Genomic DNA, 27,829 nt, shown 5'->3' with positions numbered 1-27,829 from the left:
GGGTACAGGTTTGACACTGGGGTACAGCACTGTGGATACAGGTTTGACACTGGGGTACAGCACTGTGGGTACAGGTTTGACACTGGGGCACAGCACTGGCGGGTACAGGTTTGACACTGGGGCACAGCACTGTGGGTACAGGTTTGACACTGGGGCAAAGCACTGTTGATACAGGTTTGACACTGGGGCACAGCACTGTGGGTACAGGTTTGACACTGGGGCACAGCACTGTGGATACAGGTTTGACACTGGGACACAGCACTGTGGGTACAGGTTTGACACTGGGACACAGCACTGTGGGTACAGGTTTGACACTGGGGTACAGCACTGTGGGTACAGGTTTGACACTGGGGCACAGCACTGTGGGTACAGGTTTGACACTGGGGCACAGCACTGTGGGTACAGGTTTGACACTGGGGTACAGGTTTGACACTGGGGTACAGCACTGTGGGTACAGGTTTGACACTGGGGCACAGCACTGTGGGTACAGGTTTGACACTGGGGCACAGCACTGTGGATACAGGTTTGACACTGGGGCACAGCACTGTGGGTACAGGTTTGACACTGGGGCAAAGCACTGTTGATACAGGTTTGACACTGGGGCACAGCACTGTGGGTACAGGTTTGACACTGGGGCACAGCACTGTGGATACAGGTTTGACACTGGGGTACAGCACTGTGGGTACAGATTTGACACTGGGGCACAGCACTGTGGATACAGGTTTGACACTGGGGTACAGCACTGTGGGTACAGATTTGACACTGGGGCACAGCACTGTGGATACAGGTTTGACACTGGGGTACAGCACTGTGGGTACAGGTTTGACACTGGGGCAAAGCACTGTTGATACAGGTTTGACACTGGGGCACAGCACTGTGGGTACAGGTTTGACACTGGGGCACAGCACTGTGGATACAGGTTTGACACTGGGGTACAGCACTGTGGGTACAGATTTGACACTGGGACACAGCACTGTGGGTACAGGTTTGACACTGGGGTACAGCACTGTGGGTACAGGTTTGACACTGGGGCACAGCACTGTGGGTACAGGTTTGACACTGGGGCACAGCACTGTGGGTACAGGTTTGAGACTGGGGCACAGCACTGTGGATACAGGTTTGACACTGGGACACAGCACTGTGGGTACAGGTCTGACACTGGGGTACAGCACTGTGGGTACAGGTTTGACACTGGGGCACAGCACTGTCGGTACAGGTTTGACACTGGGGCACAGCACTGTGGGTATAGGTTTGACACTGGGGTACAGCACTGTGGGTACAGCTTTGACACTGGGGCACAGCACTGTGGGTACAGGTTTGACACTGGGGCACAGCACTGTGGGTACAGGTTTGACACTGGGGTACAGCACTGTGGGTACAGGTTTGACACTGGGGCACAGCACTGGCGGGTACAGGTTTGACACTGGGGCACAGCACTGTGGGTACAGGTTTGACACTGGCGCAAAGCACGGTTGATACAGGTTTGACACTGGGGCACAGCACTGTGGGTACAGGTTTGACACTGGGGCACAGCACTGTGGATACAGGTTTGACACTGGGACACAGCACTGTGGGTACAGGTTTGACACTGGGACACAGCACTGTGGGTACAGGTTTGACACTGGGGTACAGCACTGTGGGTACAGATTTGACACTGGGGTACAGCACTGTGGGTACAGGTTTGACACTGGGGTACAGCACTGTGGGTACAGGTTTGACACTGGGGCACAGCACTGTGGGTACAGGTTTGACACTGGGGCACAGCACTGTCGGTACAGGTTTGACACTGGGGCACAGCACTGTGGGTACAGGTTTGACACTGGGGTACAGCACTGTGGGTACAGGTTTGACACTGGGGCACAGCACTGTGGGTACAGGTTTGACACTGGGGTACAGCACTGTGGGTACAGGTTTGACACTGGGGTACAGGTTTGACACTGGGGCACAGCACTGTGGGTACAGGTTTGACACTGGGGTACAGCACTGTGGGTACAGGTTTGACACTGGGACACAGCACTGTGGGTACAGGTTTGACACTGGGGTACAGCACTGTGGGTACAGGTTTGACACTGGGGCACAGCACTGTGGATACAGGTTTGACACTGGGGCACAGCACTGTGGGTACAGGTTTGACACTGGGGTATAGCACTGTGGGTACAGGTTTGACACTGGGGCACAGCACGGTGGATACAGGTTTGACACTGGGGCACAGCACTGTGGATACAGGTTTGACACTGGGGTACAGCACTGTGGGTACAGGTTTGACACTGGGGTACAGCACTGTGGGTACAGGTTTGACACTGGGGTATAGCACTGTGGGTACAGGTTTGACACTGGGGCACAGCACTGTGGGTACAGGTTTGACACTGGGGTACAGCACTGTGGGTACAGGTTTGACACTGGGGCACAGCACTGTGGGTACAGGTTTGACACTGGGGTACAGCACTGTGGGTACAGGTTTGACACTGGGGCACAGCACTGTGGGTACAGGTTTGACACTGGGGTACAGCACTGTGGGTACAGGTTTGACACTGGGGCACAGCACTGGCGGGTACAGGTTTGACACTGGGGCACAGCACTGTGGGTACAGCTTTGACACTGGGGCAAAGCACTGTGGGTACAGGTTTGACACTGGGGCACAGCACTGTGGGTACAGGTTTGACACTGGGGCACAGCACTGTGGATACAGGTTTGACACTGGGACACAGCACTGTGGGTACAGGTTTGACACTGGGACACAGCACTGTGGGTACAGGTTTGACACTGGGGTACAGCACTGTGGGTACAGGTTTGACACTGGGGTACAGCACTGTGGGTACAGGTTTGACACTGGGGCACAGCACTGTGGGTACAGGTTTGACACTGGGGCACAGCACTGTGGGTACAGGTTTGACACTGGGGCACAGCACTGTGGGTACAGGTTTGACACTGGGGCACAGCACTGTGGGTACAGGTTTGACACTGGGGTACAGCACTGTGGGTACAGGTTTGACACTGGGACACAGCACTGTGGGTACAGGTTTGACACTGGGGTACAGCACTGTGGGTACAGGTTTGACACTGGGGTACAGCACTGTGGGTACAGGTTTGACACTGGGGTACAGCACTGTGGGTACAGGTTTGATAGTGGGGCACAGCACTGTGGGTACAGGTTTGACACTGGGACACAGCACTGTGGGTACAGGTTTGACACTGGGACACAGCACTGTGGGTACAGGTTTGACACTGGGACACTGCACTGTGGGTACAGGTTTGACACTGGGGTACAGCACTGTGGGTACAGGTTTGACACTGGGACACAGCACTGTGGGTACAGGTTTGACACTGGGGCACAGCACTGTGGGTACAGGTTTGACACTGGGGTACAGCACTGTGGGTACAGGTTTGACACTGGGACACAGCACTGTGGGTACAGGTTTGACACTGGGACACAGCACTGTGGGTACAGGTTTGACACTGGGGCACAGCACTGTGGGTACAGGTTTGACACTGGGGCACAGCACTGTGGGTACAGGTTTGACACTGGGGCACAGCACTGTGTGTACAGGTTTGACACTGGGGCACAGCACTGTGGGTACAGGTTTGACACTGGGGTACAGCACTGCGGGTACAGGTTTGACACTGGGGTACAGCACTGTGGGTACAGGTTTGACACTGGGGCACAGCACTGTGGGTACAGGTTTGACACTGGGGTACAGCACTGTGGGTACAGGTTTGACACTGGGGTACAGCACTGGTGGATACAGGTTTCACACTGGGGTATAGCACTGTGGGTACAGGTTTGACACTGGGGTACAGCACTGTGGGTACAGGTTTGACACTGGGGTACAGCACTGTGGGTACAGGTTTGACACTGGGGCACAGCACTGTGGGTACAGGTTTGACACTGGGACACAGCACTGTGGGTACAGGTTTGACACTGGGGCACAGCACTGTGGGTACAGGTATGACACTGGGGTACAGCACTGCGGGTACAGGTTTGACACTGGGGTACAGCACTGTGGGTACAGGTTTGACACTGGGGCACAGCACTGTGGGTACAGGTTTGACACTGGGGTACAGCACTGTGGGTACAGGTTTGACACTGGGGTACAGCACTGTGGGTACAGGTTTGACACTGGGGCACAGCACTGTGGGTACAGGTTTGATACTGGGGTACAGCACTGTGGGTACAGGTTTGACACTGGGGCACAGCACTGTGGGTACAGGTTTGACACTGGGGTACAGCACTGTGGGTACAGGTTTGACACTGGGGCACAGCACTGTGGGTACAGGTTTGACACTGGGGCACAGCACTGTGGGTACAGGTTTGACACTGGGGCACAGCACTGTGGGTACAGGTTTGACACTGGGGTACAGCACTGTGGGTACAGGTTTGACACTGGGACACAGCACTGTGGATACAGGTTTGACACTGGGGCACAGCACTGTGGGTACAGGTTTGACACTGGGGCACAGCACTGTGTGTACAGTTTTGACACTGGGGCACAGCACTGTGGGTACAGGTTTGACACTGGGGTACAGCACTGTGGGTACAGGTTTGACACTGGGGTACAGCACTGTGGGTACAGGTTTGACACTGGGACACAGCACTGGTGGATACAGGTTTGACACTGGGGCACAGCACTGTGGGTACAGGTTTGACACTGGGACACAGCACTGTGGGTACAGGTTTGACACTGGGGCACAGCACTGTGGGTACAGGTTTGACACTGAGGCACAGCACTGTGGGTACAGGTTTGACACTGGGGCACAGCACTGTGGGTACAGGTTTGACACTGGGGCACAGCACTGTGGATACAGGTTTGACACTGGGGCACAGCACTGTGGGTACAGGTTTGACACTGGGGTACAGCACTGTGGGTACAGGTTTGACACTGGGACACAGCACTGTGGGTACAGGTTTGACACTGGGGCACAGCACTGTGGGTACAGGTTTGACACTGAGGCACAGCACTGTGGGTACAGGTTTGACACTGGGGCACAGCACTGTGGGTACAGGTTTGACACTGGGGCACAGCACTGTGGATACAGGTTTGACACTGGGGCACAGCACTGTGGGTACAGGTTTGACACTGGGGTACAGCACTGTGGGTACAGGTTTGACACTGGGGGATAGCACTGTGGGTACAGGTTTGACACTGGGGCACAGCACTGTGGATACAGGTTTGACACTGGGGTACAGCACTGTGGGTACAGGTTTGACACTGGGGCACAGCACTGTGGGTACAGGTTTGACACTGGGGCACAGCACTGTGGGTACAGGTTTGACACTGGGGTACAGCACTGTGGGTATAGGTTTGACACTGGGGCACAGCACTGTGGGTACAGGTTTGACACTGGGGTATAGCACTGTGGGTACAGGTTTGACACTGGGGTACAGCACTGTGGGTATAGGTTTGACACTGGGGCACAGCACTGTGGGTACAGGTTTGACACTGGGGTACAGCACTGTGGGTACAGGTTTGACACTGGGGCACAGCACTGGCGGGTACAGGTTTGACACTGGGGCACAGCACTGTGGGTACAGGTTTGACACTGGGGCAAAGCACTGTTGATACAGGTTTGACACTGGGGCACAGCACTGTGGGTACAGGTTTGACACTGGGGCACAGCACTGTGGGTACAGGTTTGACACTGGGACACAGCACTGTGGGTACAGGTTTGACACTGGGACACAGCACTATGGGTACAGGTTTGACACTGGGGTACAGCACTGTGGGTACAGATTTGACACTGGGGTACAGCACTGTGGGTACAGGTTTGACACTGGGGCACAGCACTGTGGGTACAGGTTTGACACTGGGACACAGCACTGTGGGTACAGGTTTGACACTGGGGCACAGCACTGTGGGTACAGGTTTGACACTGGGGCACAGCACTGTCGGTACAGGTTTGACACTGGGGCACAGCACTGTGGGTACAGGTTTGACACTGGGGTACAGCACTGTGGGTACAGGTTTGACACTGGGGTACAGGTTTGACACTGGGGTACAGCACTGTGGGTACAGGTTTGACACTGGGACACAGCACTGTGGGTACAGGTTTGACACTGGGGTACAGCACTGTGGGTACAGGTTTGACACTGGGGCACAGCACTGTGGGTACAGGTTTGATACTGGGGTACAGCACTGTGGGTACAGGTTTGACACTGGGGCACAGCACTGTGGGTGCAGGTTTGACACTGGGGCACAGCACTGTGGGTACAGGTTTGACACTGGGGCACAGCACTGTGGGTAAAGGTTTGACACTGGGGCACAGCACTGTGGGTACAGGTTTGACACTGGGGCACAGCACTGTGTGTACAGGTTTAACACTGGGGCACAGCACTGTGGGTACAGGTTTGACACTGGGGCACAGCACTGTGGGTACAGGTTTGACACTGGGGTACAGCACTGTGGGTACAGGTTTGACACTGGGGTACAGCACTGTGGGTACAGGTTTGACACTGGGACACAGCACTGTGGGTACAGGTTTGACACTGGGACACAGCACTGTGGGTACAGGTTTGACACTGGGACACAGCACTGTGGGTACAGGTTTGACACTGGGGCACAGCACTGTGGGTACAGGTTTGACACTGGGACACAGCACTGTGGGTACAGGTTTGACACTGGGGTACAGCACTGTGGGTACAGGTTTGACACTGGGGTACAGCACTGTGGATACAGGTTTGACACTGGGACACAGAACTGTGGGTACAGGTTTGACACTGGGGCACAGCACTGTGGGTACAGGTTTGACACTGGGGCACAGCACTGTGGATACAGGTTTGACACTGGGGCACAGCACTGTGGGTACAGGTTTGACACTGGGGTATAGCACTGTGGGTACAGGTTTGACACTGGGGCACAGCACTGTGGATACAGGTTTGACACTGGGGCACAGCACTGTGGATACAGGTTTGACACTGGGGTACAGCACTGTGGGTACAGGTTTGACACTGGGGTATAGCACTGTGGGTACAGGTTTGACACTGGGGCACAGCACTGTGGGTACAGGTTTGACACTGGGGTACAGCACTGTGGGTACAGGTTTGACACTGGGGCACAGCACTGTGGGTACAGGTTTGACACTGGGGTACAGCACTGTGGGTACAGGTTTGACACTGGGGCACAGCACTGTGGGTACAGGTTTGACACTGGGGTACAGCACTGTGGGTACAGGTTTGACACTGGGGCACAGCACTGGCGGGTACAGGTTTGACACTGGGGCACAGCACTGTGGGTACAGGTTTGACACTGGGGCAAAGCACTGTGGGTACAGGTTTGACACTGGGGCACAGCACTGTGGGTACAGGTTTGACACTGGGGCACAGCACTGTGGATACAGGTTTGACACTGGGACACAGCACTGTGGGTACAGGTTTGACACTGGGACACAGCACTGTGGGTACAGGTTTGACACTGGGGTACAGCACTGTGGGTACAGGTTTGACACTGGGGTACAGCACTGTGGGTACAGGTTTGACACTGGGGCACAGCACTGTGGGTACAGGTTTGACACTGGGGCACAGCACTGTGGGTACAGGTTTGACACTGGGGTACAGCACTGTGGGTACAGGTTTGACACTGGGGTACAGCACTGGTGGATACAGGTTTCACACTGGGGTACAGCACTGTGGGTACAGGTTTGACACTGGGGCACAGTACTGTGGGTACAGGTTTGACACTGGGGCACAGCACTGTGGGTACAGGTTTGACACTGGGGTACAGCACTGTGGGTACAGGTTTGACACTGGGGTACAGCACTGTGGGTACAGGTTTGATACTGGGGCACAGCACTGTGGGTACAGGTTTGACACTGGGGCACAGCACTGTGGGTACTGGTTTGACACTGGGGTACAGCACTGTGGGTACAGGTTTGACACTGGGGTACAGCACTGTGGGTACAGGTTTGACACTGGGGCACAGCACTGTGGGTACAGGTTTGACACTGGGGTATAGCACTGTGGGTACAGGTTTGACACTGGGACACAGCACTGTGGGTACAGGTTTGACACTGGGGTACAGCACTGTGGGTACAGGTTTGACACTGGGGTACAGCACTGTGGGTACAGGTTTGACACTGGGGTACAGCACTGGTGGATACAGGACCTGTGAGCTCCAGTGAATCACCCTCCTCCCTTCTGCTTCTCTAACGCAGCAGCAAATAAAACCTGTGCGGCGCCTGTGCTCTTGATTGGTGCTGGAAGGAGTGGGCGGAGGGGGAAATAAATTTGTGCCTATTTCCATGAATTTGGGGAGCTGCGTGTTTCGACGTGGGGTCCGCTTTGTGGAACGTGATGGGGCCAACAGTAAAACACTGGCACGTTCCTGCTGCGGGAGGAGAAGATCAAAAAGGCGGCTCTTTCTTTGCACGCGGTTCCTCAAGGACAGTCGCCAAGGAGACCACTCGCAACCCACCCTCTCCTCCCCCCAGTACCTTGGGGCACCTCCTGTTCAGTGTCCGCTGTGAATCAAAGTAGGTTATGGTCTTCTCCCGGACATTGACGGATATCAGAGACCAGTGCACCTCCAGGTGAATAGGAATCAGGAGCAGGTCTTTGTTAAAAATGTCAACCTACAAGACAAAAGTAGAATAATCAGCCAAACTAACTAGGTAACGATTAGACCCAGTGTCCTCGAGCGAAAGTAAGATGTCAACAATTCCCCCCACCCCCCGCCCGCCAGTGACAAAGACCGAATGCAGATAGAAGACGAGGAGAATTCAGAATGTCCAATTCACCCAACAAGCCCGTCTTTCGGGACTTGTGGGAGGAAACCGGAGCACCCGGAGGAAACCCACGCAGCCACGGGGGAGAACGTGCAGACTCCGCACAGACAGTGACCCAAGCCGGGAATCGAACCCAGGACCCTGGCGCTGTGAGGCAACAGTGCTAACCACTGTGCTACCGTGCTGCCAGAGAGAGAAAGAGAGTCAGGAGGGTTGGAAAAGAAAGGACAAAAAGCTTCGGAGGAACTTCATCCCTAATAAAATGAGGAAGGGTTGTGTTGCTGTGGAGACACCTCCGGAAGACGGGGCAACGGAGACAGTTTGCCCGGGAGAGCTTAATTCCACACGCAGCCTCGCAGTTATTCTGGCCGGCAGCTCGGGGGGGGCGCAGTCGAGGTGGGAAATCTTACATTTTTAGTCCATCTCTTCACTCCATCGTATCCCTTGGTCCTCAGCTTGTCGTAGAAAAAGCTGTTGAAGAAGTGAACCTGAGTACAAAGCAGACGGGAAGCTTGTAAGAAAGTTTGTGATCGATCGTATCACCCTGTAGTAGCAAACCCGCCCTCGCTAATCCGTCGCTCATAACGTTCCCCTTCTCCACCCCCGCCCCCCCCTCACCAAAATAATAGCCACCCACCCTTGCAACCTATAACCTCCGAACTTTGTTTCTTCGACCCCTGTCCCCATTAATCGGCGCTCTCCCTGAATGGACCATTCCGGCGCGACATTTAGATTCAGAATAAGGGGGCTGAGGGGATTTACCAGAACGGGGGCGGGGGGGGGGGGTGAGGAGCTTCGGTTACGGGACCTCGAGAGAAGCTGGAATTGTTCTCCTTGGGAGCGGCGAGAGTTAATGGAAGGTTACAGAGAGGCTTTTAATTCCAGAGGGACTTTGATAGACAAGAACTGGAGAAAGTGTTTCCATTGGAAAGAGGGCCGTTAAAACCGAGGACTCCGATCTAAGATGATTGGCAAAAGTAGCAATTGGAAGAACGTCACAGTGTCACGGGTTTAGGGACAAGTACGGCCAACTGTGTTTGGGGGAAAATCCCGCGCAAGTGGTTTGGAGTTGGGAAAAATTGGGAAGATTCTGGGCGGGAGTGTTCGCGGTCTTAGCCAGGGTAGCGGAGGAGGAGGTGCACCCGGACCCGTTGGCGCCGACATTTGAGGTTTCAGAGAAGCCGGAGCTCATGGAGAGGAGGAAGGCCGATGTCGTGGCCGGATTTCGCTGGAGTGGCGGTCGGCATCGCCGCCGGGGGTAGCAGCTTGGTTGGGTGACCTGTACGGCTTTCCTGCGATTAGAGAAGATAAAGTATGAGTTAAGGGGCTCTTCAGGGGGGTTTGAGAAAAGGTGGGGGATGTTTGTGACCGTGTTTGAGGAGCTGTTCGTGGCGGGGGAGGGACACACACACACCGATACAGGCAGCCCGAGGCGCTCGAGTGAGTGGACGTACCTTATCAGGGACGGTATCCATGACCAGATCTCCATACATGTTCATGACCTGTGGTGCAAAAGAAGAAAAAGTACTTCATCTCTCTCATCGTTAACAACCTCCGCACCTATTTTTACAACACTCAATTTGCTCTTACTCACCCCCCCCCCCCCCCCCCAAAAAAAGGTCCCAGTTCTACTTTCCGCGGAGTTCCCGCTCCCAAAGCGGCCGCTAATTCTTTTCCCGATGCTCGCTGGAATGGGAGGAACGTATCGCCCATACAGGCTGCGCCGAAGATCAACACCATCACCTGGTCCCTGTCTGAAGTAAGCTTCACTGTGTGGGGCTGTGGAGTTCAGAGATTCTCCCTCAGTACTGTCAGCATCACTGCTTTCACCCCATCCCCCCCGCCCCCAGCAAAAACATCCACAAGAAAAAGGTTCATTACTTGTATGTCGATGACACTCTATCCTCGCCCTCCCCTCTTTCAAAGGCCACCACCATCGTTTGCAACTGCTGCCAACAGCAGAACTTAGATTTGCATTCTTGGCAAGACAAAATGCTCCCCTTTGATATTAGCTCCCGGTCCTCCTGCTGGCTTTCACACGGGTCAATTCAGGAGGTTCATGTCCTGCTTCGATTCCCTCGACCGCTCTCTTCCCCCCCCCGCCCCCCCTCTCAATTTTAACCAGCTCAGCTCCTAACCCCTCCACCAGAACACTCGCCCACAGCCTCGTCACGTGGAGGCACCTTTACTAACTCTCTTCCCAGCCGGCCACCCGACCTCAACTCTCGGGTTTCAACTTGGCTAAATGGTGGCGAATCAAATCCCATCGTCCATTTCACCCCTGTCCTTTGGTGAGATTGATCTAAGCTCTTGCCTTTGTTATGGGCCAGGGTTTGGAGAACCCCAAAGTGTATCATGGAGTTCACCTGACCCACAACTTTTACTAGATTGTGGTATGGGGAGCACACGGCCCACTCTACAGGTGTGGTACAGCAGAAATGGAAAAGTATTTTTTAAAGCAAAACAATGTTTATTCTCTGAGCTCAAGTTCACCTTTTTAAAACATACAGTGAACATCTTAGCAACCATTAATTCAAATACAACCCCCAAAGAATACAACACTAAGTAATCCTTTAAGCTTTCCTTTTCACATCCATAAGACTTAAAACACCTTTTACCAGAAGCACATCAGGTTAAAGTCACTGCTGTTATTAGTTTTAAATCACCAGGATCGATTTACAGTCTTTAGATTACAGAGAGAGATTCATACACCTTCTGGCTCTGACTGCAGCTATCCAGCTCTGAAAACAAAACTAAAACCCACCCTGCAGCAAACAGCCTAAAATGAAAGTAAAAAGCCGACAGACAGCCCAGCTCCACCCACTCTCTGACATCACTGCTGTAGTAAACACCCATTTCTTAAAGGTACCCTCACTACAGATATTTATATACACCCCATTTATAAACACCCATTTCTTAAAGATACTCCCACATGACACCTTTCCAATCTCGCCACAGTATTGCGTCAGGGAAGCTCCCTTCCCCCTTTTCTCCCCACTTTCCCCTTTGTGGCCACTCCTTCTGTTCCGGTATTCCTGTTCTCTGCCCTGTGACATCCACGTTCACTGGCCAACTCTCCCCTTTAAAGCCTATTCAGGATCGTTACATTGTGTGGGTTGGGTGGATTGGCTGTGATAAATTTCCCTTTAGCGTTCAGGGATGTGCAGGTTGGGTGGGGCCATGGGAATGGGTCTGGGCAGGGTGCCCTTTCAGGGGGGGGCGGGCAGACCCGATGGGCCGAATGGCCTCCCCCTGCACTGCGGAGATTCTCCGGTCCTGTCACTTTAACTCTATAGATGCTTCTCAGCTGTTCAAGCTCCAAACGTCTCCCAGTTCTGAAGGGAGGTCATTGAACTAAAATGGCGGCACGGTAGCACAGTGGTTAGCACTGTTGCTTCACAGCGCCAGGGTCCCAGGTTCGATTCCCGGCTTGGGTCACTGTCTGTGCGGAGTCTGCACGTCCTCCTCGTGTCTGCGTGGGTTTCCTCCGGGTGCTCCGGTTTCCTCCCACAAGTCCCGAAAGACGTGCTGTTAGATGGATTGGACATTCTGAATTCTCCCTGTGTGTACCCGAACAGGCGCCGGAATGTGGCGACTAGGGGCTTTTCACAGTAACGTCACTGCAGTGTTAATGTAAGCCTACTTGTGACAATAAAAATGTCGGAGGTATATCCAGAATTTTTACTGCTTTCCATTCTGAGGATTTTAATGGAACTGTTAAACCGTATGCAAGGAGCAAAGCAGTATTAAATATCGGATACTGTACAGCCGAGTTCAAAACTCAGCAAGGCCAGACCATGCAACCTCGCAACGGACACACGACACAGAGAATTGATCGGAACAAGTTTTTTTTTAAAAAGCAAAGTTTGGAGAAAATCTCCACCTTTCTGGAGGAGATTGCACTTTCCTCCTGATCAGCGAAAACACTGGGGACCCCTTCAATCTCGCTGGTAAAAGCACCGCGCCATACGTTAGGGGCAACTGCTGGCGGGTAGAAGCCAGCGTCCGGCCCGACCCACGGCCCCTGGCTGATTTGGGGTCAGGGGGAACGGGGGTGGGGAGTGGACGCAGCTGGAGGGAACCGCTCAAGGCTCAGGGCCCCTGGATTTCCCCAGGGGAGCCTGTTGGCGATGCCAGCCGAGCGGGTGAACAACCAGAGCTGTTCTGACTACCAGTTTCACTGGTCAGGTCCAGAGAGAGAGAGAGAGAGATGGGCCATTTGGCGAGGACACAAAACCATCTAACCCAGCTGGGGTTGGTGGCTCCCAGTGATTGGGCGATCAGTGAGGAGGATAAGAGAAGAAAATAACATAGTCACAGATGTTTGCAGCATGGAAACAGGCCCTTCGGCCCAGCTTGTCCATGCTGCCCAGTTTCTATCACCAAGCTAGTCCCACTTGCCCACATTTGGCCCATATCCCTCTATACCCACCCTGCCCATGTAACTGTCTAACTGGTATTTAAAGGAAAAAATTGTACCCGCCTCTACCACTGCCTCTGGCAGCCCGTTCCAGACGCTCACCACCCTCTGTGTGAAGAAATTTCCCCTCTGGTCTATTTTGTATCTCTCCCCTCTCACCTTAAACCCATGCCCTCCAGTTCTAGACTCCTCTTACCTTTGGGAAAAGATGTCGACTATCTACCATATCGATGCTGCTCATTATTTTATAGACCTCCATAAGATCACCCCTAAGCCTCCTACGCTCCAGGGAAAAAAGTCCCAGCCTCTCCTTGTAACTCAGACCTTCAAGTGCTGGTAGCATCTTCGTAAATCTCTTCTGCACTCTTTCTAGTTTAACAATATCCTTCCTATAATAGGGTGACCAGAACTGGACACAGTATTCCAAGTGTGGTCTTACCAATGTCTTGTACAACTTCAACAAGACGTCCCGACTCCTGTATTCAATATTCTGACCAATGAAACCTAGCATGCTGAATGCCTTCTTCACCGCCCTGTCCACCTGCGGCTCCACCTTCAAGGAGCTATGGACCTGTACCCCGAGATCTCTTTGTTCTATAACTCTCCCCAACTCCCTACCGTTAACTGAGTCGGTCCTGCCCTGATTAGATCGACCAAAATGCATCACCTCAAATTTATCCAAATTAAACTCCATCTGCCATTCGTCGGCCCACTGGCCCAATTGGTCAAGATCCTAGTTGCAATCTTATATAACCTTCTTCACTATCCACTATGCCACCAATCTTGATGTCATCTGCAAACTTACTAACCATGCTTCCTACATTCTCATCCAAATCATTGACATATATCACAAATAACAGTGGACCCAGCACCGATCCCTGAGGCACACCACTGGTCACAACATTAATTGTATGTTTTTCACTCAATCACGGGACCCGGACGTGACTCTTAAGACTGGACTTGTTACCGTTCCTAATTGCCCTGGAGAAGACGGTGGTAAAACACCACCACCTCAAATACAACGGAGAGGTTGGCTAGATTATTTCAGAGGTCAGTTAAAATGAGCCAGTCTGGCCAGGCTCGAGATGGATGGCAGGTTTTGGTCCCTAAAGGACAATGGCGCAACAAGATGGGTTTTTACAACAATCTATCCGATTCGCGGTTTCCATTACGCCTGGCTTTCTACTCCAGGTTTGATTTGGCTATTCGGATTTAAACCCCCCCCAACTCTGGTGGTGGGAATTGAACTCGTGTCTGGGAATGGTCAGTCCAGGCCTCGGAGTTACACCTCCAGTGCTCCCACCCCACTGCCCTGTACAGGTGCTAACACACGAACCGCCGCCAATCCAAGAGAGTCAACAGTGACCGGAATGTAACCTGATCGTTAAGCCAGTTTTGTCCATACAGCGTGGAAAGGTCATCCATGGTCAGCACATGCCTCTTGTATGTGACTCGGAAGTTCCGCACAGCATTATTCCCGATCATTCGGTGGTATGACTGCATGACGTGCTGAATCATGTTCTTTCTGTGCGCAAAGCCAGAGGAGATCACAGTCAAACCGTACATGGTCCAAGTGAATAAGCTCCAACTCTTCACAATTTATCCCCCCCCACAGATTTACTCGGAGGTCCGATGTGTCATGGGAGTGCCCCTATAAGAAATGTTTTAGTCTTATCACATGGCTTCAGTGATGTCATTGTGTGGGCGGAGCTGGGCTGTGGCTCTGAGTTTTACTTTCGCTTTGAGTTTCAACTGTGGTTTTGTTCTGCGCAGGGTGAAAGAAGGGTTTTTCTCGACCTGCATTATAAAAGCTGTTTCCAGACTGCTTGATAACTTGAAAATAAATAACTGTTTTCTGGAAGAAATTCAAACCGGTTGTTCTGGAAAGGAGACAAGAGCATCCGAACCAGGTCTTGAGTGCTGTGTGCTGATCCACACCTTTGAAAAGGGCTTTATGAGACTTTGTTACTAAATTGGAACAGTTAAAGGGGGAAAGTTATTAAGGGTGATACATAGCGTACTGTAACTGTGTGGGGTATTTATGGTGGTAGTTGATAAACATGCTTACCGTGTGTGTGTGTATAAAAATGTTAACTAAATTCGGGGAATAAACTTTGTTTTTGCTTAAAAGTGCTTAAGGCCTCTGTTGAGTAACCCCTGAAAGACGAGTCCATGTTCTCATTGTAACCAAAATCAATAAACAGTTGTAGGTCAGGTGAACTCCATGATGTACTTTGGAGCTTTCTAAACCCTGGCCCATAACAGATGACTCTCGCTCCGCAAGCGAGGCGTAACGGGCCTGCATTGTTACTCCATTCCTCAAGAGAGCCAGTCCTCCCCGATGCTCAGAAACCCCGCAATGCTCACTGCAGAGATCATTTCTCCCCCTCCCAACACCCAGTGCCGGGGGCCACACGGACGATGCTGTTGCCCACCTGTTCTGGGCCAGGGTTTAAAAACTCCAAAGTAGATCATGGGAGTTCACCTGACCCATAACTTTTGTTGCTGAATGGGGCGCGGCATGTGGCGCAGTGGTTAGCACTGGGACTGCGGCGCCGAGGACCCGGGTTCGAATCCCGGCCCTGGGTCACTGTCCCGTGTGGAGTTTGCACGCTCTCCCCGTGTCTCCCCACAACCCAAAGATGTGCAGGTGAGGTGGATTGGCCACGCTAAATTGGGGCTGGTTTAGCACAGTGGGCTAAACAGCTGGCTTGTAATGCAGAACAAGGCCAGCAGCGCGGGTTCAATTCCCGTAGTGGCCTCCCTGAACAGGCGCCGGAATGTAGCGACTAGGGGCTTTTCACAGTAACTTCATTGAAGCCGACTTGTGACAATAAGCAATTATTATTATTATTATTAATTGCCCCTTAATTAGAAAAAAATAAATAATTGGGTACTCTAAATTTTTTTTTAAACTTTCTTGTTGAATTTTGCCCACGAGCACAAGGCCCTGCCTTATTCCATAGACTTCTTAGACGCCTTTAATAAAAAAACAAGCTTTATTTGGTTAACATTTGTATAAACACACACAGCAAGAATTTTTATCAACTACAAACATAATGACACCACACAGCTGCAGTAATCTATGTATAATCCTTAATGAATTCCCCCTTAACTGTTCCAATTCAGTAACAAAATCCAAGTAAAACCAGAAACCCCTTTTCAAAGGTGCGACCCAGCACACGGCATTCTCACTGGTATAAGACTTGTTATTGATACTCTGTTCCCCTTTCCAAACAGCAGATTTGAATTCCTGTCAGAAAGCAATTATCTCTGTTAAGTTACCAAGCAGTCTGGAACAGCTTTTAAAAGGAAGATAAAGACACTTCTTTCAACCTGTGCCGTTCAAACCAGTCCAAAACCCAAAGCGAAAGTAAAAGCTCCACCCACACAATGACATCACTGAAGCCATGTGATAAGACAAAACCGTTCTTCAAGGGACACTCCCATGACACATCTGAGATCGGCTCACTCGATCGGCAGGGTATATCAGGTCCACTTTCGAGATCTCTCAGCGACCATTGGGTGGTGTGTTTACCCTTCAGAGAATCAAAGTAAAAGGTCCCTCTTTTAAACCCACGTGGGAAAACCCAGCTCTTTTACTCAGCTCATCGAACTAGGGGTGGAAAGGGAAGCAAAGGGTGGGCGCAAGGGGAGTGAGACAGCAGAGAAACAGGGACCCATGGAGTGAAGGAGAGTAAAAATAAAGCACAGGCAGTGAGGACAAGGGCTCCTCAAAAGAAACGGGGGGGGGGGGGTGTGGGGGCAGAACAACAAATTCAATTGGGCAAATCTCCATTCTGTACTGAACACGGAGGTTAAACTGCACACCACAGGATAATCGCGAGCTCGAACCGGACGTGGAGGCGATACGCACGGCGCAATGTGTACCTGTGTGGGGTGGAAAAATCCTCTTCAAAAACATCCTGCAGCTTCTCGATGACTTCATCTGTGCTGAGGGGTATTAAGCTGCCGTAGGTTTGGATATACTCGTCCAGAAGGCCTGAAAAGGAAGATCACCGTTAGTGTGGTTGAAAGGTGCAGTCATTGAAGGTTGAGGCCTGGGGCTTAATTTCACCCCCTCCTTGAGATTGTGCTCAACATACAAGTGACCATTCTCCCAGTGTAACGCAAGACTGAGAGCCGGGGCCACTTAGTACGAGCGGCTTGAAGGTCAAGCCCAACCCTATCCTCCCTTCCCTGTCCTATGTGTACGCACATTGTACAGGTCCTTCCCGTTGATTCCCTTACTTCCCCATTCTTTTATTTTGCCGTTATTGTTTGGATCCACGCGTGATTAATGGACATGCGTCTTTAAGTCAAGCAGCAGAGAGAACGGGAAATTCAGAAGTTGCAGGAGCGAGCACTCTGCTCGACTCTGCTACTTTCAACAGGAGCTTCAGACTTCTCGGCACTAGAGGGAGAGATGGGGTGGGACTCGGTTTGATTGATTGGCTGGCGGCCAATGAATTGGCCGAAAGGCCGGACTCTGCCCGGAAACGGGTGGTGATTGGATCCTATCCCAGTGGGAGGATTCTCAGAGACCTGAGGGAGTGGTTGAGTCCGAGACACAGAGGGGCAAGGACCTGCTTCCTCTACCTCTCCAGGAAGACAGAATGCCGTATTCCTTTTAAAAAACATTTAGAGTACCCAATTCTTGTTTTCCCAATTAAGGGGCAATTTAGCGCGGCCAAGCCACCTACCCCACACATCTTTGGATTTGTGGGGGTGTGACCCACGCAGACATGGGGAGAATGCGCAAACTCCACGCGGACAGTGGCCCGGGGCCGGGATCGAGGCCGGGTCCTCGGCTCAGGCAGCAGTGCTAACCAATGCACCACCGTACCGTCCTTTTGAGTGCTGTATTCCTGAAGCTGCAGAGAACCCGAATGAATGAATCTACAGGAAAGCCACTGCAGGCTGCAAACAAAAGACCAGGACCACCCACCCCCCACGCCCCCCCCTCTCTCTCTCCAGACAGACTGCGAGTGTTGTATTCCTGAAACTACACAGACCTGAAGGCATCTACAGTAAAGCCTTGAACGGAAAGCAAACTTTGAAGAGGTGCTGTAAAAACTATTCCGAAACAAAGACCCTCTTTCCCGTTTACTTATTTTTTTCACCCCTTTCGCCCCCCCTCTGTCTTTGTCTGCTTATCGGTGTGTGTAGGGTGGGTGGGGGGGGCAAGTTAAAGTGGGGAATTAGGAATTAGATAATAGTTAACTAGTTATCTGCTGCTTATTTCATTATAGTTCTTGTTGTAAATAAACAGTAATTGTGTTTAAACTTACAAACCTGGTGAGTGTAATGATTGGGCCAAAGACTTTTGTTTTTTTCTAAGAATTATTGGTTAATAGGGACGGCACGGTGGTGCAGTGGTTAGCCCTTGTTACCTCACGGCGCCGAGGACGCGGGTTCGAATCCCGGCCCCGGGTCACTGTCCGTGTGGCGTTTGAACATTCTCCCCGTGTCTGCGTGGGTCTCACCCCTACAACCCAAAAGGATGTGCAGGGTAGGTGGATTGGCCACGCTAAATTGGAAACAAAAAAGATCTGGCTACTCTAAATGTATTTCATTCAATTGTGTTGCGACTCCGGGTCCAGTGGGGCTGGAATTGACCGCACACTAGCCCAGGGGGTCGGAACAATGTGGCAGCAAGGGTGGGGTAGCTGCACATGGTTCAACGAAGGAAAACAAAGGCCAACTCGCCCAAGGGAGTGAGCACTGACGTTAGTAGATGGGAGCAAGGCCCGATCACGGGCAGGCCACTGTGAATAGCCCTTACCATGAACACAAGCTACATGCTCATTGCTCATCGCCGGCACGTGGGCCGCACTGGCTCGATCGCTGCTCTTTGTGTGCGCCGACACGGCTCCTTCAGTCTCCAGTTCTCCAGCGCCGCTTGCTTGATCGTCGGAATCGTGCTTGTGCTTGCCGACGCCCGCCGAACTGCCCTCACCGCTGTCCTCCTCGTCGCCAAACAGCTGCTCCACCATCTGGGAGCCAATGCTGCACACGTGACTGATGACAATGCCGTTGTCGTCTCCGACGGTGCGCTTGCACTGGGTGCTGGCGTCCGAGGGTGGAACTTCATCGGGGTCGCACTGAGGGTGCCCGTTCACGCCGAGCATATCTGCAACGTCATTGCGAAGCACAGAAGAAACTAGATCAGTAGCAATAACACGGACCACACACAGACTATGGCATGCAGAGGGGGAAACACTGGTCAATTTCCTCCAGGAGCAGAGATTAACTGCAGCGACATGAAAGCTTGGCGCATCAACAACATGTCGGGTGTAGCAAACCGATAAATGCCACATTTGCATCTATTTCAAGGAACACGATGGGGCGAAGATTATTGAAAGCTTTACTATAACGTTCTCTAAACCTGCTGGAATGCCTCACTCGGCTTATAACTGTATCAAACTGAACCTGATGGAATGTGTCATGTGAGCGTCCCTTTAAGAAAGGTATTGTTTGACCACATGACTTGTAGCACGGCTTCAGTGATGTCATTTGTGGGTGGCGCTGGGCTGTGGTTGTCAGGTGAGAGGGGGTTTAGTGTTTGGGTTTCAGTTTCGGTTTGATGCTTTGGACTGAAGAGAAGCAGTGTTTCTCTGTTTCCATTTTAAAGCTGTTCCAGTGAACTGAAGGCACACTGGGTGTGGCAAACGGCCGTGGGAACTTTAAAGATGAAGCTGCTACCCGGAAGGAGTTTTGAATAAGCTGGTTGGATGCTGGATCTGGGCGAAAGGGCCAGTCCCGTTCAAGTGAGATACAGTGTGCAGGCCATACACTTGAAAGGGGTTTCAGTTTGTTGGATTTTGTATTGAATTGGAACAGCTAAGGGGGATTCATGAAGAGTTGTACACATAGATTACTTGAGCGGTTGTGTGTTTTTTCACATTTGTAAATGATAACAAATTCTTGCGAAGTGTTTGACATATGTTAAGTACATTCTTATAATAAACTTTGTTTTGATAAAAGAGCCGAGGAAGTCTGATGAATCACACCTGAAGTGAAGGTTCTTGGACTCATCCCAGCCAATATTTCACTCTGATTCTAACTGTAAGAAACTGGGCCTGATGGAATGATTCACTGTGATTCTAACTGTATTAAACTGGACCTGATGGAATGTTTCACTGTGATTCTAACTGTAACAAACTGTACCTGATGGAATGTTTCACTCTGATTCTAACTGTATTAAACTGTACCTGATGGAATGTTTCACTGTGATTCTAACTGTATCAAACTGTACCTGATGGAATGTTTCACTGTGATTCTAACTGTATTAAACTGTACCTGATGGAATGTTTCACTGTGATTCTAACTGTATCAAACTGTACCTGATGGAATGTTTCACTGTGATTCGAACTGTATTAAACTGTACCTGATGGAATGTTTCACTGTGATTCTCACTGTATTAAACTGTAACTGATGGAATGTTTCACTCTGATTCGAACTGTATTAAACTGTACCTGATGGAATGTTTCACTGTGATTCTAACTGTATCAAACTGTACCTGATGGAATGTTTCACTGTGATTCTAACTGTATTAAACTGTACCTGCTGGAATGTTTCACTGTGGCTCTAACTGTATTAAACTGTACCTGATGGAATGTTTCACTCTGATTCTAACTGTATTAAACTGTCCTGATGGAATGTTTCACTCTGATTCTAACTGTACCTGGTGGAATGGTTCACTCTGATTCTAACTGTATTAAACTGTACCTGGTGGAATGTTTCACTGTGATTCTAACTGTATTAAACTGTACCTGATGGAATGTTTCACTCTGATTCGAACTGTATTAAACTGTACCTGATGGAATGTTTCACTGTGATTCTAACTGTATCAAACTGTACCTGATGGAATGTTTCACTGTGATTCTAACTGTATTAAACTGTACCTGATGGAATGTTTCACTGTGATTCTAACTGTATTAAACTGTCCTGATGGAATGTTTCACTCTGATTCTAACTGTATTAAACTGTACCTGGTGGAATGGTTCACTCTGATTCTAACTGTATTAAACTGTACCTGATGGAATGTTTCACTGTGATTCTAACTGCATTAAACTGTACCTGATGGAATGTTTCACTCTGATTCGAACTGTATTAAACTGTACCTGATGGAATGTTTCACTGTTATTCTAACTGTATTAAACTGTATCTGATGGAATGTTTCACTGTTATTCTAACTGTATTAAACTGTACCTGATTGAATGTTTCACTGTGATTCTAACTGTATTAAACTGTACCTGATGGAATGTTTAACTGTGATTCTAACTGTATTAAACTGTACCTGATGGAATGTTTCACTCTGATTCTAACAGTATCAAACTGTACCTGATGGAATGTTTCACTCTGATTCGAACTGTATTAAACTGTCCTGATGGAATGTTTCACTCTGATTCTAACTGTATCAAACTGTACCTGATCGAATGTTTCACTGTGATTCTAACTGTATTAAACTGTACCTGGTGGAATGTTTAACTGTGATTCTAACTGTTTTAAAGTGTACCTGATGGAATGTTTCACTCTGATTCTAACTGTATTAAACTGTACCTGATGGAATGTTTCACTCTGATTCTAACTGTATTAAACTGTACCTGGTGGAATGTTTAACTGTGATTCTAACTGTTTTAAAGTGTACCTGATGGAATGTTTCACTCTGATTCTAACTGTATTAAACTGTACCTGATGGAATGTTTCACTCTGATTCTAACTGTAAAAAACTGTACCTGATGGAATGTTTCACTCTGATTCTAACTGTATTAAACTGTACCTGATGGAATGTTTCACTGTGATTCTAACTGTATTAAACTGTACCTGATGGAATGTTTCACTCTGATTCTAACAGTATCAAACTGTACCTGATGGAATGTTTCACTCTGATTCGAACTGTATTAAACTGTCCTGATGGAATGTTTCACTCTGATTCTAACTGTATCAAACTGTACCTGATCGAATGTTTCACTGTGATTCTAACTGTATTAAACTGTACCTGGTGGAATGTTTAACTGTGATTCTAACTGTTTTAAAGTGTACCTGATGGAATGTTTCACTCTGATTCTAACTGTATTAAACTGTACCTGATGGAATGTTTCACTCTGATTCTAACTGTAACAAACTGTACCTGATGGAATGTTTCACTCTGATTCTAACTGTATTAAACTGTACCTGATGGAATGTTTCACTGTGATTCTAACTGTATCAAACTGTACCAGATGGAATGTTTCACTGTGATTCTAACTGTATTAAACTGTACCTGATGGAATGTTTCACTGTGATTCGAACTGTATTAAACTGTACCTGATGGAATGTTTCACTGTGATTCTCACTGTATTAAACTGTAACTGATGGAATGTTTCACTCTGATTCGAACTGTATTAAACTGTACCTGATGGAATGTTTCACTGTGATTCTAACTGTATCAAACTGTACCTGATGGAATGTTTCACTGTGATTCTAACTGTATTAAACTGTACCTGCTGGAATGTTTCACTGTGGCTCTAACTGTATTAAACTGTACCTGATGGAATGTTTCACTCTGATTCTAACTGTATTAAACTGTCCTGATGGAATGTTTCACTCTGATTCTAACTGTATTAAACTGTACCTGGTGGAATGGTTCACTCTGATTCTAACTGTATTAAACTGTACCTGGTGGAATGTTTCACTGTGATTCTAACTGTATTAAACTGTACCTGATGGAATGTTTCACTCTGATTCGAACTGTATTAAACTGTACCTGATGGAATGTTTCACTCCGATTCTAACTGTATTAAACTGTACCTGATGGAATGTTTCACTGTGATTCTAACTGTATTAAACTGTACCTGATGGAATGTTTCACTGTGATTCTCACTGTATTAAACTGTACCTGATGGAATGTTTCACTGTGATTCTAACTGTATTAAACTGTACCTGATGGAATGTTTCACTCTGATTCGAACTGTATCAAACTGTACCTGATGGAATGTTTCACTGTGATTCTAACTGTATTAAACTGTACCTGATGGAATGTTTCACTGTGATTCTAACTGTATCAAACTGTACCTGATGGAATGTTTCACTGTGATTCTAACTGCATTAAACTGTACCTGATGGAATGTTTCACTGTGATTCTAACTGCATTAAACTGTACCTGATGGAATGTTTCACTCTGATTCGAACTGTATTAAACTGTACCTGATGGAATGTTTCACTGTTATTCTAACTGTATTAAACTGTATCTGATGGAATGTTTCACTGTTATTCTAACTGTATTAAACAGTACCTGATTGAATGTTTCACTGTGATTCTAACTGTATTAAACTGTACCTGATGGAATGTTTAACTGTGATTCTAACTGTTTTAAAGTGTACCTGATGGAATGTTTCACTCTGATTCTAACTGTATTAAACTGTACCTGATGGAATGTTTCACTCTGATTCTAACTGTATTAAACTGTACCTGATGGAATGTTTCACTGTGATTCTAACTGTATTAAACTATACCTCATGGAATGTTTCACTCTGATTCTAACAGTATCAAACTGTACCTGATGGAATGTTTCACTCTGATTCGAACTGTATTAAACTGTCCTGATGGAATGTTTCACTCTGATTCTAACTGTATCAAACTGTACCTGATCGAATGTTTCACTGTGATTCTAACTGTATTAAACTGTACCTGGTGGAATGTTTAACTGTGATTCTAACTGTCTTAAAGTGTACCTGATGGAATGTTTCACTCTGATTCGAACTGTATCAAACTGTCCTGATGGAATGTTTCACTGTGATTCTAACTGTATTAAACTGTACCTGATGGAATGTTTCACTGTGATTCTAACTGTATCAAACTGTACCTGATGGAATGTTTCACTGTGATTCTAACTGCATTAAACTGTACCTGATGGAATGTTTCACTGTGATTCTAACTGCATTAAACTGTACCTGATGGAATGTTTCACTCTGATTCGAACTGTATTAAACTGTACCTGATGGAATGTTTCACTGTTATTCTAACTGTATTAAACTGTATCTGATGGAATGTTTCACTGTTATTCTAACTGTATTAAACTGTACCTGATTGAATGTTTCACTGTGATTCTAACTGTATTAAACTGTACCTGATGGAATGTTTAACTGTGATTCTAACTGTTTTAAAGTGTACCTGATGGAATGTTTCACTCTGATTCTAACTGTATTAAACTGTACCTGATGGAATGTTTCACTCTGATTCTAACAGTATCAAACTGCACCTGATGGAATGTTTCACTCTGATTCGAACTGTATTAAACTGTCCTGATGGAATGTTTCACTCTGATTCTAACTGTATCAAACTGTACCTGATCGAATGTTTCACTGTGATTCTAACTGTATTAAACTGTACCTGGTGGAATGTTTCACTCTGATTCTAACTGTATTAAACTGTACCTGGTGGAATGGTTCACTCTGATTCCAACTGTATTAAACTGTACCTGATGGAATGTTTCACTCTTGATTCTAACTGTATCAAAATGTACCTGATGGAATGTTTCACTGTGATTCTAACTGTATTAAACTGTACCTGATGGAATGTTTAACTGTGATTCTAACTGTATTAAACTGTACCCATTGGAATGTTTCACTCTGATTCGAACTGTATTAAACTGTACCTGATGGAATGTTTCACTCTGATTCGAACTGTATTAAACTGTACCTGATGGAATGTTTCACTGTGATTCTAACTGTATTAAACTGTATCTGATGGAATGTTTCACTGTGATTCTAACTGTATTAAACTGTACCTGATGGAATGTTTCACTCTGATTCTAACTGTATTAAACTGTACCTGATGCAATGTTTCACTGTTATTCTAACTGTATTAAACTGTATCTGATGGAATGTTTCACTGTGATTCTAACTGTATTAAACTGTACCTGATGGAATGTTTAACTGTGATTCTAACTGTATTAAACTGTACCCATTGGAATGTTTCACTCTGATTCGAACTGTATTAAACTGTACCTGATGGAATGTTTCACTGTGATTCTAACTGTATTAAACTGTACCTGATGGAATGTTTCACTGTGATTCTAACTGTATTAAACTGTATCTGGTGGAATGTTTCACTGTGATTCTAACTGTATTAAACTGTACCTGATGGAATGTTTCACTCTGATTCTCACTGTATTAAACTGTATCTGATGGAATGTTTCACTGTGATTCTAACTGTATTAAACTGTACCTGATGGAAGTTTCACTGTGATTCTAACTGTATTAAACTGTATCTGATGGAATGTTTCACTGTGATTCTAACTGTATTAAACTGTACCTGATGGAATGTTTCACTCTGATTCTTACTGTATTAAACTGTACCTGATGGAATGTTTCACTCTGATTCTAACTGTATTAAACTGTACCTGATGGAATGTTTCACTGTGATTCTAACTGTATTAAACTGTATCTGATGGAATGTTTCACTGTGATTCTAACTGTATTAAACTGTACCTGATGGAATGTTTCACTGTGATTCTAACTGTATCAAACGGTACCTGATGGAATGTTTCACTGTGATTCGAACTGTATTAAACTGTACCTGATGGAATATTTCACTCTGATTCTAACTGTTTTAAAGTGTACCTGATGGAACGTTTCACTCTGATTCTAACTGTATTAAACTGTACCTGCTGGAATGTTTCACTCTGATTCTAACTGTATTAAACTGTACCTGATGGAATGTTTCACTGTTATTCTAACTGTATTAAACTGTACCTGATGGAACGTTTCACTCTGATTCGAACTGTATTAAACTGTACCTGATGGAATGTTTCACTGTGATTCTAACTGTATCAAACTGTACCTGATGGAATGTTTCACTGTGATTCTAACTGTATTAAACTGTACCTGATGGAATGTTTCACTGTGATTCTAACTGTATCAAACTGTACCTGATGGAATGTTTCACTGTGATTCCAACTGTATTAAACTGTACCTGATGGAATGTTTCACTGTATTAAACTGTACCTGATGGAATGTTTCACTCTGATTCGAACTGTATTAAACTGTACCTGATGGAATGTTTCACTGTGATTCTAACTGTATCAAACTGTACCTGGTGGAATGTTTCACTGTGATTCTAACTGTATTAAACTGTACCTGATGGAATGTTTCACTCTGATTCGAACTGTATTAAACTGTACCTGATGGAATGTTTCACTGTGATTCGAACTGTATTAAACTGTACCTGATGGAATGTTTCACTGTGATTCTAACTGTATTAAACTGTATCTGATGGAATGTTTCACTGTGATTCTAACTGTATTAAACTGTACCTGATGGAATGTTTCACTCTGATTCTAACTGTATTAAACTGTACCTGATGGAATGTTTCACTGTTATTCTAACTGTATTAAACTGTATCTGATGGAATGTTTCACTGTGATTCTAACTGTATTAAACTGTACCTGATGGAATGTTTAACTGTGATTCTAACTGTATTAAACTGTACCCATTGGAATGTTTCACTCTGATTCGAACTGTATTGAACTGTACCTGATGGAATGTTTCACTCTGATTCTAACTGTATTAAACTGTACCTGATGGAATGTTTCACTGTGATTCTAACTGTATTAAACTGTATCTGATGGAATGTTTCACTGTGATTCTAACTGTATTAAACTGTACCTGATGGAATGTTTCACTCTGATTCTCACTGTATTAAACTGTATCTGATGGAATGTTTCACTGTGATTCTAACTGTATTAAACTGTACCTGATGGAAGTTTCACTGTGATTCTAACTGTATTAAACTGTATCTGATGGAATGTTTCACTGTGATTCTAACTGTATTAAACTGTACCTGATGGAATGTTTCACTCTGATTCTCACTGTATTGAACTGTACCTGATGGAATGTTTCACTCTGATTCTAACTGTATTAAACTGTACCTGATGGAATGTTTCACTGTGATTCTAACTGTATTAAACTGTATCTGATGGAATGTTTCACTGTGATTCTAACTGTATCAAACGGTACCTGATGGAATGTTTCACTGTGATTCGAACTGTATTAAACTGTACCTGATGGAATGTTTCACTCTGATTCTAACTCTTTTAAAGTGTACCGGATGGAACGTTTCACTCTGATTCTAACTGTATTAAACTGTACCTGACGGAATGTTTCACTCTGATTCTAACTGTATTAAACTGTACCTGATGGAATGTTTCACTGTTATTCTAACTGTATTAAACTGTACCTGATGGAACGTTTCACTCTGATTCGAACTGTATTAAACTGTACCTGATGGAATGTTTCACTGTGATTCTAACTGTATCAAACTGTACCTGATGGAATGTTTCACTGTGATTCTAACTGTATTAAACTGTACCTGATGGAATGTTTCACTGTGATTCTAACTGTATCAAACTGTACCTGATGGAATGTTTCACTGTGATTCTAACTGTATTAAACTGTACCTGATGGAATGTTTCACTGTGATTCTCACTGTATTAAACTGTACCTGATGGAATGTTTCACTGTGATTCTAACTGTATCAAACTGTACCTGATGGAATGTTTCACTGTGATTCTAACTGTATTAAACTGTACCTGATGGAATGTTTCACTCTGATTCGAATTGTATTAAACTGTCCTGATGGAATGAATCACTCTGATTCTAACTGTATTAAACTGTACCTGGTGGAATGTTTCACTCTGATTCTAACAGT

The 27,829-nt window shown here is 47.3% G+C and overlaps 1 protein-coding gene across 1 annotated transcript in view; it reads right to left on the bottom strand.

The window, feature by feature from the left end:
- LOC140404637 (uncharacterized) overlaps positions 1 to 27,829 on the bottom strand; it is a 100,303-nt gene that overhangs the window by 38,120 nt on the left and 34,354 nt on the right. Inside the window, exons 3-8 of the mRNA XM_072493247.1 lie at positions 18,921 to 19,268; positions 17,027 to 17,138; positions 14,513 to 14,660; positions 10,170 to 10,217; positions 9,126 to 9,203; positions 8,425 to 8,562 (exon numbers count right to left, since the gene is read on the bottom strand). Of these exons, the coding sequence (XP_072349348.1) occupies positions 8,425 to 8,562; positions 9,126 to 9,203; positions 10,170 to 10,217; positions 14,513 to 14,660; positions 17,027 to 17,138; positions 18,921 to 19,268 (872 nt within the window). The remainder of the gene's footprint in view (positions 1 to 8,424; positions 8,563 to 9,125; positions 9,204 to 10,169; positions 10,218 to 14,512; positions 14,661 to 17,026; positions 17,139 to 18,920; positions 19,269 to 27,829) is intronic.

This window comes from Scyliorhinus torazame, chromosome 31 (genome assembly GCF_047496885.1).
Source record: "Scyliorhinus torazame isolate Kashiwa2021f chromosome 31, sScyTor2.1, whole genome shotgun sequence".
Classification (NCBI taxonomy): domain Eukaryota; kingdom Metazoa; phylum Chordata; class Chondrichthyes; order Carcharhiniformes; family Scyliorhinidae; genus Scyliorhinus; species Scyliorhinus torazame.
The sequence above is the reverse complement of the archived record's forward strand: the minus strand, read 5'-3'. Positions and strand labels throughout refer to the sequence as shown.